The sequence below is a fragment of the Lampetra fluviatilis genome, chromosome 54 (assembly GCF_964198595.1).
Source record: "Lampetra fluviatilis chromosome 54, kcLamFluv1.1, whole genome shotgun sequence".
Taxonomy (NCBI): Eukaryota; Metazoa; Chordata; class Hyperoartia; order Petromyzontiformes; family Petromyzontidae; genus Lampetra; species Lampetra fluviatilis.
The window spans coordinates 6,149,710-6,166,119 of record NC_136328.1 but is presented as its reverse complement, the minus strand read 5'-3'; the positions used below and the strand labels follow the sequence as shown (position 1 = coordinate 6,166,119).

General features: G+C 50.7%; 1 protein-coding gene across 1 annotated transcript in view; it reads right to left on the bottom strand.

Moving 5' to 3' along the window:
* The window catches only part of LOC144949659 (rhophilin-2-like), a 67,362-nt gene that overhangs the window by 46,183 nt on the left and 4,769 nt on the right, over window positions 1-16,410 (bottom strand). Inside the window, exon 2 of the mRNA XM_078879646.1 lies at window positions 7,544-7,659. Within this exon, the coding sequence (XP_078735772.1) occupies window positions 7,544-7,659 (116 nt within the window). The remainder of the gene's footprint in view (window positions 1-7,543; window positions 7,660-16,410) is intronic.

Sequence of the window (16,410 nt, the reverse complement as noted above, 5' to 3'; positions counted from 1 at the left end):
ATCTTGATAATGATGATATTGATCATGATGATGATACCGATGGATTTGTCTTGGCCAGCAAGCCGTCTCGCTCACAAAAGACAAAGATCCCCCGTATAGCCTTGACAGGCTGTTTGGGGCAAGTGCTGTTAGCAAGTGGCACCTCTGAAGGCCGGCACGGCACAAAAGGGGGTGTGTGGCCAGCACCACGCCCGGCTGCCTTTGTCTCTCCCGAGTGGCGATGTTTACCACGCACCGCACCAGCTACTCTTTTGCGGCCGATTCAAACCTTACAGAGGGCCCAGGAACGGGTTCAGATTATCGCCACCGGTGTTGGCCGTGAGCGGGAATCGAACTCGGGCCGTCGGGTCAGTAGCTCAGCGTGCCAGCCCCTACCCGCTACACTACCGCTCCTACATGTTGAACGTATGCACCTTCCGGCCATAGTAAATTCCGTGTATGTGCAAACTTTCATGGCGATTAAAACCGTTTCTGATTCTGACAAACACACACAGCGAGAGGCTGTACCGCCTGGCACCAATGTGCGACACCTCAATGGCCCTTGATGACCACCAGAGCCGTAACTCTGAAGGGCCCCGGGGGCCGATGGGCAGGTGATGTACAAAGCTTCCCCCCCCCCCCGCCGCCGCCGCTCCCTTCCCGACACGGCAAATAAGGCGGCCCAGCAACAGCAAAAGTTAATGAGCAGGCGAGGCAGCCCGAGATCGATTCCCGGCCGTGGCCAGCTAAGGTGCGTCCTGAGCAGCCCCGATGCCCCCCCCCCCCAACCCTGTCCCCACTCCTGCACCAACCCGCAATAACCAGCGTGGTGAAGTATGGCCATCAAAGGGACCCCAAAGTGGTTCGACTTCCGAGTGTTCACTTTAAATCGACTTGTAGTAGGCGTGCAAAAATTTAACGATTCGCTAAGATAGCAGAGGGCGTGGAGGGGAGTGGTGTGAGATGAGAGGGGAGAGGTATGAGAGTGCGTGGAGGGGAGTGGAGTGAGATGAGAGGGGAGAGGTAGGAGAGTGCATGGACGGGAGTAAAGTGATATGAGAGAGGAGAGGTAGGAGAGTGCGTGGAGGGGAGTAGAGTGAGATGAGAGGGTAGAGGTATGAGAGTGCATGGAGGGGAGTAGAGTGAGATGAGAGGGTAGAGGTATGAGAGTGCATGGACGGGAGTGGAGTGAGATGAGAGGGGAGAGGCAGGAGAGTGCGTGGAGGGGAGTAGAGTGAGATGAGAGGGGAGAGGCAGGAGAGTGCGTGGAGGGGAGTAGAGTGAGATGAGAGGGGAGAGGTAGGAGAGTGCGTGGAGGGGAGTGGTGCGAGATGAGAGGGGAGAGGTAGGAGAGTGCGTGGAGGGGAGTGGTGCGAGATGAGAGGGGAGAGGTAGGAGAGTGCGTGGAGGGGAGTGGAGTGAGATGAGAGGGGAGAGGCAGGAGAGTGCGTGGAGGGGAGTGGAGTGAGATGAGAGGGGAGAGGCAGGAGAGTGCGTGGAGGGGAGTGGAGTGAGATGAGAGGGACCATATTCTTAGGTTTTTTCGGTAAAGTCACGTAGGTAAAAAATTTAAATTACTTTTATTGATTTAAAATTTTTACCTACGTGACTTTACCGAAAAAACCTAAGAATATGAATCATTGCAGTCACGAAAGCTTCAAATCTAGAATGAGAGGGACCGGTTTAGACAATCGTCACCCGGTGTTGGCCAGTGAGCGGGAATCGAAACTGGGCTGCCCGGGTTCCGTAGCGCAGCGTGCTAACCGATGCACCACCGCTCCCTCCCACACACACGCGCACACATTCACACGCACGCGCGTACGTGACCAACCGGCATTGTCTCGCTCGCTTGCAGTGGAAGCCGTAAACAATCCGGCTGGATCTCACGGAACCCGTTTGACGAGGCCCTCGTGCTCAACTGGGAGCTCGCAGCAAAACGCAGGAACCCGAACAGCCCTCGCTGGCTGCCGACTCTCGGCCGTGATTGTAGCAACGGGCAAGGGGGCGAGCAGGCCCAGGTGAAGATAGCACAACAGCAGGGCCGATTACGGCTAAAAGGCAGATTTTTTTTTTCTTAGATTGAATGTATCGATTCATGCCACTTCTCTGCAGAGGTGGGACAAAGTCATTGTTATGCAAGTCCAAGTCGAGTCGCAAGTCATCAAATTCATGACTCGAGTCTGACTCGAGTCCAAGTCACATGACTCGAGTCCACACCTCTGCTTCTCTGTGCGTGAAAAATACCTCCGCGAGTCTCAAGACTCGTTCCCAAGGAGGGCTTTCTCCTGTGCCAAGTTTTCGCAGTCGACGCGGAAATTATTCTCTGCTGCTCTGTGGTTCTTTCGGTAAAGTCACGTAGTTAGAAAAAAAAGAAATCACGACGTTTCGATTGCAACACAAGCGATCGAAACGTCGCGATTTATTTTATTTCTACCTACTTGAGTTTACCGAAAGAACCAAAGCGTATGGATTCCTGCAGTCACGAAAGCTTCAAATCAAGATATTTTCTGCTGCTTCCGATGCTTAGGATGCCTTAGAGTAATTTTATCGGTGTAATTTTTTGGAAAATGTCGGCGAAATGTGTTTGTACTGGTCGCCTTTCGGCGTTCTCTGGTGGTAAGACAAGGCCATAAAAATTAACCCGTAAAAACAAAGTTTTTCACTATAAATCCTTTATATGCGTGGCGGCTAGAGTCCTCTCGTCCTCTGGCTTGAGATGGCTGCCACCTATGGGTCAGATGATTGCTTGCCACCATTAAGCAATTGGTAATTAAATATAAAAAAAAAATTCCCTATAAAGTTAAAATTTAGGAAAAAAAATTTCACGAAAATAAATTATCACGCACAACGAGTCTGTGTGCAAAATGTCAGCTCGATTGGATTACGGGGAGTGGGTTAAAAAACGACCGAAAGATTTGCACGGTCGTCAGCGCGCAAGCAAGCGAGCGAACTTAATATAAAGGATTAAAAAAAAGGCCATCTTTGGTGTACGCCAATCAGTTTCAAAGACAATGCGCGTATTATTATCAGAGCATGTTTGTGTTAGCATGTTCACCACAGGCACGTCTGGTTAACGCAGACATGATTCCTTGCAAACGTTACGCCTGTTTGGTGTTTGAACATCTTAGGGCCTCTTGGTTTATTGCCAGAAAGGGTGAAATCCATTATTATTTTTCATACTTTTATACTGGCAACAACATCAAAAGAAATGTCACGTGAGATTTAAATGTGTCGTCAAACACGTCTCAAATTTCGACATGTCAACAAAAAGAGTAAAGCTGCCACATCGCCTGATCAAAGTTCAAAGTTCATTTATTAGGTAGAGCCCTGTGAGCCATTCGGCTCTTGAATCGGGTGCAACCGCAACAAACAAAAAACAAAAACATGAACAAGAAAACATCTTAAAGTGACTATGTGCAAACAGAAAATCCAAGAAAAGACAGCAAAATATTGCAGAAAAATCACCGTACACCAACCCTGTGCAAATATCCCAGTGGGATGCAAGTCAAACAACAACAACCACAAGACAACTTAGATTAAGGCCATCAGTCGAACTCTGTACTACAAACAAACATGGGCAAACCAAATTTTTTTTCGAAAATCACCAAAATAAAGCCATAAAAGTAATGAAACAGTGGTCATAGGAAATGTGACCGAATTTTCACAATAAACGACGGCAACAACAACAACAACAACAACATTGCCCGTGGTGCTGGAGTAGCAACACACAACCTCTGGAACAACCCTCCGCCGATGCAACGACGCGCCATCGACCCCACCACCGCTTTCACGCCACAGCTCAAGACGCGCCTTCTTAGACGCTCGCATACAACAACTATCCCGCACCTCCGATGGAGCACGGTGGGGCTACGTGCCGTGCGAAAACAAGTTCAATGTATATGCAAGCATGCGACTGACTGCCACAACTTGCGTTTGATTTTTTCTTTTTAACCGCGTAGAATTGTTTATTTGTATGCCTGTGGGTGTTATTGGTGTGACGATGGCGCTTTTTGGGTGGGCGGGTTTGTGCGAGGAAGGCGTCACATGCGTCAAGCAAAAAAAAAAATCGACCCGACTCATAAATTGTCCACGTTTGTTCACCGCGTGATAACTTTCACCCATCGGCTGTGCCGGGTGGTAGAGGGGAGTACGACACAGCCAAAAACAAACAACAAGAAAAAAACCCCTCAATTGTTCTAAAATCAGGCCACACTCTCCTCGCTCGGACACCGGACCCGTCTCGACACGGAACGGTCTCCCAGACACCCCAACTGCACCGCCACCCTAAGCCCATTCAAGATCCCCACGCTCGCACAAAGACGTGCAGCTGTCAAGAGCTTTCGAGTCGCCACTCCTCACGAGCCGGCGGCGGGCCCCATCTCACCGCATTCGCTCTCCAAACGTGTGACACCGAGTCATTCGAGCACGTGGTACTGCGCGCGTGTCCTTACTCGTCTGGTATGTGCGGGTTTCGATAGATACCCTGGGCACCGCCGCAAGGAGTGATAATCCACGTGAAAAAAAATAGTAATCTATTTTTTTTATTAAATTATCCAGCACGCCCCCGCCCCATTGCGCTTATATGCCCGTGGCGACTCAGAGTGACGCACCGCCACCCACCCATCCACGTCCGTCCGTCACATTCTTAACTAAAACTAGACTTGTATTTTACCAGGCAAAGCCCACCGAGCTATGTAGCTCTTTTTCAGAAGCGAGCTGGCCATCACAAATGACAGCTCAACGAAGCGGCTGTTCATCGTGCGGAAATTTATAGCAGCCAAAAAATACTCTAAATGCACGTTGATTCTAAATGTGGAAGGGAAAAAGCGGGAGGATCCGGAGAAAAATCCACGCGACCACCGGCAGAGTGAACATGCTAAACTAATTTTTTTTATTTTACTAAGTTAGGCTCACTGACCTGTGTAACAGTTTTTCATAAGCGACCTGGCCACAAATGAAAGCTCAGTAATGCGGCTTATCACATGGGAATTTAGAGCAGCCAAACACTTTAAACACGTGACGCTGATTCTAAATGTGCAGGGGGGGGGAAACCCAAGGACCCAGAGAAAAATCCACGCTACCACGGGGAGAACACGCAAACTCCAATAAAGTACGCGTCAGGGTCGGGTTGGAACCCACGACCGCCTTATCGCAGGCGAGGTAGTTAACATCTCGCCACCGTGTCGTATTCAGCGAAGCGGCGAGGATGTGCAGTAGGCAACGTGGGGACCAAAATCCCCGTGAGACTGAAACGTCAACAGCTCAACACGTTCCGTGTCAATAAACGCTGCGCGTCTGTGCGTGCGTGGCGGCCTTAACAAGAAACTAAATAGGTGACTTTTCGGGCCATGAGCCTTCTTCAGAGCACATGGGTGCATAACCACGTAAAAAAGACTAAATTACACTTTTTTGGACCATCTTATCTGACAGGCACTATTTTACTTTACTTTACCGAGTGTTAACATCCCCAGTTATTTTTTAACAGTACTCTCTTCATTGTTCAGCCAGCATTGGTATAAACATGGGCATTTTCGTTCTTTTGTCTATCATGTGTATCAGACCTCCCCTCCCCCTCTCTGTCCATTGTGTTGGCGTGTGCAGCAGCAACCGCGTCCAAGCCGTCCATTTTTTTGGCCCCCCCCCTCCCCCTCCCGATGCGTTGTGCTTAGCACTCCGTGCTGTCTTTGAGCCCCGCCCCCCTCCCTCCCGATACGTTCCATTCATTGGCTACCACATTCTGATGAGCTCCCCCCCCCCTCTCCTTCCCCCTTCAACTTGCTTATAAGGGATTACATCTTGAATCATTGCCTCACTTGATGCAGCTAATTCGGCTGTGACGGTCCCACCTGATGACGGAGACTTGTGTTGCCTCCGAAACGTCGTGATTTTTGTTTTATTTTATTTTCATTAATTTTGATGTTTTACCTACGTGACTTTACCGAAAAAACCTAAGAATATGCATAACCCACGTGAAAAAAGGGTCATTGCCCGAAACGTCTGATTAAATATTTATTTTACCCTTATTTCATATTTACGTGTACTTTGGCACAATTGCCCGAAACGTTGCCTTATTAGGGTTTAAAAAAAAAAATAATTAAGGCCACAACGCACGCGAGCCGTTGTTATTGACACGGAACGCGCAAAAATAAAAATTGTGTTGCTCGTGCTTTGTGCGCCACTGCCAACGCCGCATCGCCAGATCATTTGACATTGGTGGTGGCTGGGCAGGGTGGGTGGGGAGAGTGGGTGGACTGCTCATTCGGCAGGAGGATTTCCCCCCCCATCTCATCCTCTGGGCAAGAGCCATGCGGACCAACAACCACCCACGCCGATGCTGCTCGGAGGCCACTTCTTACCACGGTCTGTTCGATGTGGACTCCTGCACGCACAATCCACCCTCGCCCCTCCCTCGGTGCCGGATTATCCTATTAGCACAAGTAGCTACATATGTAGCTACGGGCCCTGCACTTTCAAGGGCCCCACGCTAAATGCTGTCAAGCTATCAATTCCCATTCAGTGATTCTGCACTTGCTCTATTACTATAGTACTATACTGCCTTCAGCTTTTACAAACAACTGGGTGTTTAAGGTTAGCGATTTGTCGTATTATCTGGCCGTATAGCAAAATGAAACCATACAATGACTTTACTATGGAAGTAAAAAATTAGTGATTTAATATTTACGTGTTTTTTTTTATTTAGGGCCCCTTTATAACATACGTTACAGGCCCCGCACTAGCTTAATCCGGCACTGCCCTCCCTTGCGCACGCGGAACTCTGGACGCTGGTGACAAAGAGCCCTCCGGCGTTTTCCACCGTTTGTGTGCGTTCCCAAGCCTTGCCCGAAATCTCTGCTCGTCTCATAACCCCCCCCATCTCCTCCATCCCCCTCCTCCTCCACCCCCTCCAGCCATTCTCCTCCCCCCTATTTACTCTCCCGGTCTCAACCACCACATCTTGCAGGCAAAATAGTATGCAAACTAGGCCGCTGAAAGACGAGCGCTTAATGTTCACCCCCTCGTAGGAGGGTTGGGGGAGGGGGTGACGAGGCACAATGCCGCCACGCAATGTGTTTATTGTGTCGTAGGAATACGTAGAGGTCACGCGGCAGCGACCCGCTTAACCCACGACGCCCGATAATTAGAACCAGCGGGCCCGTAACTGATGTACGGCACAGTAGGAAACTCTTCATTCGCGGGTTCTTCATTTGCGAAAATCGATAATTCGCGATTCGTACGCCGGTAAAAGTTGCACGCCTTTTTTCCCCCCCCTCGAACCATATCGCGACTTGGCAATGCGGCATCACGGCGGGAGGGGTACTTGTGCAGTGGTGGATTGTGGGATCCGCACGTGCGCGCCTAACCTATTGTGCATCACGGACGTTGGTTGTAACGTCAGCCCAACGTCGGCAGAGCGTGGGCCCAACATTCCAACGTCAATCGAATGTGGGCCCAACATTCCAGCATCAGCCAAACATGGGCCCAACGTCCGACGTTCACCAGGGAGGGCCACAGCTCGCACGAGGGTAGGGCCGAGTGCGGGTCCCCCACCGCTTCGCTCGCTCACCTGTAGAGGTTCTGCGCGCCCTCGCGAAGCCGCGCCTCCCGGATTATTTGATCGTTGAGCTTCCTCCGCTCCGTCTGCAGCTTGCCACGGCGTGTCATGTAGAACGGATCGCATCCCTGCAACCACCACACGCCGGACGACACGGGGCAGAAACGTCAATGGAGAAAACCGTCGTGAGTGGAGCAATCGCTGCGAGAGGTCGCAAGCCACGTCCCAGGACAGTGTGGGTCAGAGGTCGAATCAGGTCTTGAATCTTCATCGATATCTTCTCTCGGTGGCGAGATATTAGCTCCCTCGCCTGGAATACAAAAGGTTGCGGGTTCAAGCCCAATGCCTGTATATTTGGAGTGTGCATGTTCACTCTCCCCGTGGCCACGTGGATTTATCTCCAGGTCTTCCAGTTTTTTTCCCCTCCACATTTATAACACTGTTTAACAAAAAAAAATGTGTTCCTGGGTAGTAAGTGTTATTTCCTAATGGCTTATGCCTCACAAGTACAGAAAATGGCTATTAATCCCCACAAATTTTGCTTTTGTGACCAGGACAGTGATATTTTGAAATGTACCCATTTTCAATGAGAAAGTGTGCATTTGTGTCTTTCGTTCACATAAAGTCCTGGTCACAAATACAAAGTTTGTGGAGAATAATAGCCATTTTCTATACTTTTTAGGCATAAGCAATTAAAAAAATAACACTTAATACCCAGAAACAGAAATCGTGTTACATAGTGATCAACGTGCGTTGAGTATTTGGCTGCTTTAAATTTCCATGTAAGCCACTACTTTGTTGAGCTATCATTTGTGGCCGGGTCACTTCTGAAAAAAGAGCTATATAGCTTAGTGGGCCTTACAAAGTAAAATAAAAAGTTGAGTTAGTTTAGATTGATTGATCATTATCCATTCATAATTGAAAATCGGTGAAATGATCATCATTCACCATAATTAGCAATACAGTAAAACCTTGGATTGCGAGCATAATTCGTTACGGAAACGTTTTTGTAATCCAAAGCACTCGCATATCAAAGCGCTCGTATATCAGTTGTGATCACGTGACGCTCGGCAGACAAAGCGTATACACTACGTACTGCTCGTATTGCAAGACCTCGCTCGTTTATCAAATTAATATTTTGTTGCGCCCGAAACGTCGTGATTTAATAGATTTTATTTTATACCAAAAGAACCAAAGGGTATGGATCCCTGCAGTCACGAAAACTTCAAAACTAGATTGTTTCCAGCCAAATAATGATGCGCGCATGTATTCGTGTGGGACGAAACCGGAGCGCCGGGAGAAAACGCACACGCGCAAAGGGGCAACGCTCTATCCCCGTGCAGAGAAGGAACCGTTGATGTTAAGACCGCACTTTGCCGGAAAGCCTTCTCCCGGTCATCCCAGGGTCCACGGCTCCTCCTCGACGCCCAGGGGGAAGGAAGGGAGTTGAACAGGAGGAGAAGACGCAAACTCGTGCGCCGCCGCTGCCCGATCGGACGAGACCGGCTGCATTCCATGCGATTTGGTCACAGACCCCCCCCCACCGCCACGTCGATCAATATATTGAGCAATTCATATCCTGGTGTGAACCCCCTCACAAAACTTGCGGTGGTTGACAAAATTAAAAACGGGGACATCATGTCGACCAACTCGCACGAGTGGATTTGGGCCAGGAGGACGTCACGGCTAGGAGGGATGACGATGGCTGATGGGACGAGACTGGTGTGTGGGAACGGCAGTCTAAACTAAAACTAAACTATTAATCTAAACTATTTTTTTTATTTTACCAAATAAGGCTCACCGAGCTACGTAAATATTTCTTTCTGAAGCGACCTGGCTTTTCATCATGTAGAAATTTACATGAGCCAAATACTCTCAAGGCACATAGTTGATTCTAAAACGTGGAGGGGAATAAGAAAAATCCACACGACCACGGGGTGAGAGACACCGCCAACTCCGAATATGCCGGCGTCGTCAGGGTCGGGATCGAAACTACGGCCCTCCTGTATACCAGGCGAGGGAGTTAACATCGCACCACCGCTTTCACAGAAGGTGGAAGGATGATATCGGCCTGTGTGGGCGACGGCGTGCGCAGGGCAGGCCTTTATCCAGCAGTGGAATGATCATGGATGATAACACTGGTCAACACACTTTTTCTGGCATAAGGTATTCCAACGGTTCTAAGGTAATTTTGGGGTGCCGATTTCAAATCTGGCATCAGTTTTTGTCTATCACAGGTTTTTGAGATATCAAATATTGCATTTTCAATAAAAACTGCAGTAGAAAAATATTAAATAAATGTGGATATCTATATAAAATGATATTATAAACACACTATCCTAAAAATACAGCACCATATTTTAACACTAAAGCAGTCACTGACTCGCAACAACTTGCAATCATACGTGACAGAGTTAATTTCGGCTAAAATCAATGAAAATGGGGTATGCCGATAGCAGAGGTGGGACAAAGTCATTGTTATGCAAGTCCAAGTCGAGTCGCAAGTCATCAAATTCATGACTCGAGTCTGACTCGAGTCCAAGTCACATGACTCGAGTCCACATCTCATAGGTGGGACAAAGTCATTGTTATGCAAGTCCAAGTCGAGTCGCAAGTCATCAAATTCATGACTCGAGTCTGACTCGAGTCCAAGTCACATGACTCGAGTCCACACCTCTGGCCGATAGCATAAAATGAGATGTGATAGAGCAAATCTGAGATCAGATTTGGAATCAGCACCCTGAAGTTAGTCTAGAACAGCTGCAAAAGTCCAGGCCAGAATTTTTTTTTTTGTTGACCAGTGTTATTTGTGAACGGTTTCTCTCTGCTATTTGCCGTGCTTTCAATTGGTGTCCAGCTGTTTTTTTTCCTTAAAAGTAAGACTTCAAGGTGCGATTTTATGATGAGGGGGCATTACTTCTTTATTAACACTCTACAGAGATTGAAATCTGTAAATGAGGAATCCCATCACAACAGAAACACTAACACACACAAAGACAAAGATCCCCCATATAGCCTAACAGATTGATGGGACAAGTGCTGTTAGCGAGCACATATGAAGGCCAGAACGGCACAAGAGGGAGTGAGTAGTCAGCACCACGCCCAGCCGCCTTTGTCTCCCTGCAACAGGTACTAATTTGAGGTTGAGTCAACCTAGGGGAAGCCCAGGACCGATACAGACAATCGTCACTGGCGAGTGGGAATCGAACTCGGGTCGTCGGGTTCGTAGCGCAGCAACGCTAACCGCTACACCTCCACTCCCCCACCGACAACAACAAAGATCCCCCGTATAGCCTTAACAGACTGTAGGGGCAAGTGCTGTTAGCGAGCACCTATGAAGGCCGGCACTGCACACGAGGGGGTGGGTGGCCAACACCACGCCCGGCCGCCTTTGTCTCCCTAGTGGCGATGTTTACACATCGCACCAGGTACTCATTTGAGGCCGAGTCGACCTAGGGGAGGCCCAGGACGGGTTCAGATAATCGTCACTGATGTTGGCCGTGAGCGGGAATCGAACCCGGGTAGCCAGGTTTGTAGCGCAGCGCGCTAACCGCTACACTACCGCTCCCCACACAGACACACACACAGTACACACACACACGTGTGCAGCAGCAGCTTCCCATACAAGAGGTCTCGGCCTTATCCAGGACGTGGCGCCCATTCTGTCACTTGAGAGCCACCGGACTCAAGGCGTCAGATAACAATATTTACTTGGACCGGAGGAATTGTATCAGCGACGAAGCTCTCTCTCACAGGACGTCAAGAAAGTCGCGGCCACCCCAACAACAGGCGGCGGGGGGGACGGGCACACAACCCGCAGACCGGGCTTCGTCCTCACTGGCACTCATCGGTGTGGTGCAGTCATCAATGTGGCCCTCCCAACAACAGGCGGCGGGGGGGACGGGCACACAACCCGCAGACCGGGCTTCGTCCTCACTGGGACTCATCGGTGTGGTGCAGTCATCAATGTGGCCACCCCAACAACAGGCGGCGGGGGGGGGGGGAGACAGGCACACAACCCGTAGGTAGACTGGCTTCGTCCTCACTGGGACTCATCGGTGTGGTGCAGTCATCAATGTGGCCACCCCAACAACAGGCGGCAGGGGAGACAGGCACACAACCCGTAGACCGGGCTTCGTCCTCACTGGGACTCATCGTTGTGGTGCAGTCTTCAATGTTTGCTGCTGCCGTATGCGCCTGGGAGTCCCTCCACCCCCCACCTTGCCCTGTTGTTGAGTGACCCCCCCCCCCTGCCACCCCCCTCTGACCACCTCTTGGCTTCTTTTGGAGCTGGTGGTGTCAGTGACACTGCGAGTTTGCGCGCACGCAATACTGCACCACGGTGGAGTCCGTTTCTTCTACGCGATAGAGAAAAGTGCCGACTACCCCGCGAACGACAATCAAGGGTTCGGCAGATCGAGCAAACAGCGGTGGTTGAAGGGCAAACATTATAAAATGCCTTCGCTATCACAGAGCCAATAACCACCAGTAACACCGCTGACCACACGAAGTGCAAGTTGATGGTCCCGGCGATGTCCAGATCCACCCGCGACGTGCCCGACCTTCGGACCGGTGGGCGGCTACGCCGTCCGCACGACGGCCGCCTCCAAGCGATGCAGCGGCGTGGAAGCAGCGGCCAGGGTGGGTGGATCACCGCACAAAATGTTGTGAACGACAGCGCGGACTGATCTCCACCTGTTCCATCTGTACGGGTTGTTGTTGCCGCCCCACCCCCCTCCCGCCGCCCCCCACCTTGCACGCGTGGGTTTTAAACTAAACTATTCAAACTATTTATATTTTACCGGGTGAGGCCCACGGAGCTGTAGAGTTCCTTTTCAGAAGTGACCTGGCTTTCGCAAGCTATCGCTCAACGGAGGAGCTTATCGCGTCGAAATTGATAGCAGCCAAATACTCTAAACGCACGTGGATTCTAAATGGAGGGAAAAACCGAGGACCCCCTGAGAAATATCCACGTGACCACGGGGAGGGAGACACTCAAACTCCAAATATACAGCAGCAGGCGTCAGGGTCGGAATCGGAATAGACCCCACGACCTCCTGTAGACCGGACGAGGTAGTTAACATCTTGCCACCATCTCCGGGTGCTCCGGTTTCCTCCCACACGTTTTTGCCCCACTCTCTTTAACTGGCCGATAGCATAGAGGACCGCAGGGGCTTGGGAAATTATTGGCAGCAGCCAGAGGTCGCAAACGGGTTTTGATTCCTTACCCGTACCCGGCCGCACCAGGGTCGCAAACGGGTACCCGTACCCGGCCGGGTACGGGTAGCCGGGTATCGGGTAGGGTACGGGTATCGGGTACCCGGTTGCGACCTCTGGCACCAGCTCACTACCTGGCTGCTGTCTGTCTACGCTTCGTCACGTACCTCGGATTCGATCCGTCTTCGGCCGAGCGAGCGACTTAACGTTTGTGGCGGCGGCGCATTAAGACACTAAACAATCATTCATTATTATTATTATTGAGCCTGGGTGAGCGCTGGATGGGCAAACGTCACGCGCGGCGGGTTGCTACGGGCTGCTGGCGGGGCAAGGCGAGACGCGGCAAGCCGGCGCGGTCTCACGCCGCTGCTCGACGCCTTCGTCGAAGCCGCATTGACCAGCGTTGGTGGTGAAGTTTGGCAAAAACAAACCGCCCACGTTCCCACAATCCACACGGCACGAGGGAGGACCCTCATCCAGCAGCGGTGGATTGGTATACTGGACACGGTGGTGAGATGTCAACTACCTCACCTGGTATACAGGAGGTCGTGGGTTCGATCCCAACCCTGACGCCTGCTGCTGTATATTTGAAGTTTGCGTGTCTCTCTCTCTCTCTCCGTGATCGTATGGATGTTTCTCCGGGACCTCCAGTTTTTCCCGTTTAGAGTATTTGGCTGCTACAAATTTGATGATAAGCCACTTCTCGTTGGGCTATAATGTGGTAAGCAGGGTGCTTCTGAAAAAAATATATATAGCTTAGTGGGCCCTTACTTGGCAAAATAAAAAAGTAGTATAGTATCCGTGAAACTACTAGACATCTGTTAAAAAAGAGCTTCATAGCTCAACTCATCCTATTCCTCCAGTATAAATAAATATTCCGATTCTGACCAAAGCACTGCTTATCGTAACGGCGTGGCTTGAAGACTGCCGAGAGCGCACGCGCCCACGCTGCCCATCGTCTACCTCGAGATATTCTTGGGGCGTTTTGGGGTCATTTGTGGAGGTCACGTCAATGCAATGTCCAAAGTCCCAATTTAGCTCAGGGGTCAGGGCCCACGCGGGCCAAACGAGGCCCGTTGCCCACGTGGCCCGCAAACTGTTACATTTTTTTCGATTTAAAGCTTTCGTGACTGCAGGGATTCATCTTCTTGGTTCTTTCGGTAAAGTCACGTAGAAGGGAAGTAATAAAATAATAAAAATAAAACATAATAAAATAAAATAATTCTCACGACGTTTCGGCTACAACGCAAGCAGCCGTCATTCTTCACCTGAAGACGGCTGCTTGCGTTAAAGCCGAAACGTCGTGAGAATTATTTTATTATGTTTTATTTTTATTATTTTATTACTTCCCTTCTACGTGACTTTACCGAAAGAACCAAGAAGATGTTATATTTATGTTTATCCGTCACTGGGAGCATCATAGCCACACTGATCGAGTACTAGAGGTGGGGATGGGGCGGGTGGAATGCGATCGATGCCTTTGCCCACAACAGCGCGGTGTGCTTGTGATTTTACGACACCGCAGCCACTTCTGTCGCTGCGAGCCCCGATTATTTTTCGCGCTGTGATTGGAAAGCCCGAGAGGCGCTCACGCGGCTGCCCGCTAACAGGTACTTCAAAGTCCGACTCGACCCTCGGTCAGGAAGCAAGGTAGATTAAAAGAGACAACGAGTCTCCTTCACAGCACCGCCTCGCCACCGCAGAAACAAAAAAACACAAAACGCATTTCCGTCCCACACAACACATGGCCCTCCCTCCCCTCCCCCCCTTGGGGCCTGTGGGATTAAACCCCACGGGCGGTAAGCAGCACAAAGCCAACTCCGATCTCGCCACTGGCTCACGGTGATACCACATTTACACCCCCCCCCCTCGCCCCCTCGATTGAAGACAGAAACAGAGGTAGGATTTCTCCACAATTTCTGGCCGTCACGTGATGAGGCCGGTCGCAATTACCGGCGAAAACGTCGTGCTCCAATTGTTACATGTTGGGTGGGTTCTCTCTCCAACACACAACGGCGTGTGCTCAACTGGCAAGCCATTAGCACGTGTTTTTGTTTACGTGATGAAATCTTACCGATTGGCCGTGTCAACCCGCCACGTTTATATACTTACACGACCTAGCCCCCAAAGCAAACTCTGTTTCCAACAACAACTCCGACGACGATTGCATGGGGCAGGGGGTCTGGGGGGGAGGGGTTTGGGGAGGGGAGTTCGGGGAGGGGGGGATTGCGTAAAACTGGTGGGACCCCCCCCCGCCGCTCCCCGTGTCTTACGGAGGAAGGGTCCCTGCCGTTGGGCATCGTTCTAGCAGCTCGCCGCCAAATCGATCCTCCGGAGCGCCGCCCGACTCTGCTGATGGGACCCAAGTGGCGAGTTGAGCCGGTCCCCCTCCCGCAACCCCCTTCACCTGAAGACGATTGTGTTCTATCTACGTGGCTTTACCGAAAGACCCAAAGAATACGAATTCCGCAGTCACGAAAGCTTTCAGTCAAGATATCTAACAAATTAAGGAAATGGCACCCCTTTAAAAAACGGAAAAGTAAAAAACGACGATGGCGAGAACAAAGCGCGAGGCCGCAACCACGAAACGAGTCGCCCTCGGTCACCACCATCCATACCCCCTCCAGGCCACAAATCCAACTCACGCGATGACGACGAATTTGTTTCAGTTCCCCACCCCGCCGCCACCTCGGCTCTTAGACGGCCTTGGGCGAGAGGGGGGCCGTAAACGATGGGGGGGGGGGGGGGGTGTTACGACGGCGACGCTCGTAAAAAAATCTCGCGCGCGCGTCTAGTGTACCGCCAGATTTAGAGCGACGCTCGCGTTTTGGACTTTAACACGGAGGCCAGGGCAGAGTTCTACGGCGGCAGATCTTTAGCTAGCGGCCACACCGCGGGGGGGGGGGGGGAAAGGCGATTAAAGAGAGTGGAAGATGTAACGCGCGGGGCAACGGAACAGAAAGGCGGAGGAGAAGGGATGGGGAAATAAGAAAAAAAGGGAGACGGGGAAGGTGGGATTTGATCAATGGGAGCGAAGGGGTCCAGGAGAGATGAGGAGAGGGGAGGAGGAAGAGGCTACACGAGGGCCTCGACGCTTGATGCACGGAGCGGAGTCTGTTTTCAAAGGGGGCGGGGAGAGGGGTTTTCAGCGTGGGGGGGGGGGGCTGTACAGAAGCCACGTGGTTTACGGGAGGCTCGTGCTGACTTTAGACATATCATCTATGGGACCGTTTTGCCAGTATCACAATGATGAAAACAATAATAGGCGTTTACCCTTTCTGGCAATAAAACAGGTGATAAGATGTTCGAACTCCAAACAGACAACTATTACGAGACATCACGTCTGCAGTAACCACACATACTTGTGGCGAGACACGCAAACAAACGTGCTCCAATCATAAGTGTCTTGTAACAAGCTATCGATTTGGTGATTGAACATGTTAAAACCTCCTGGTTTTATTTATTTATTTCCGGAAAGGGTAACGCCTATTGTTCTACTCTTTGGTTCTTTCGGTACAGTCACGTAGAAGGGAAATAATAAAATAATAAAAATAAAACATAATCAAATAATTCTCACGACGTTTCGGCCACAACGCAAGCAGCCGTCCTCGGGTGAAGATCTCTGCCTTCTCGACAGACCTGTTCTTCACCTGAGGACGGCT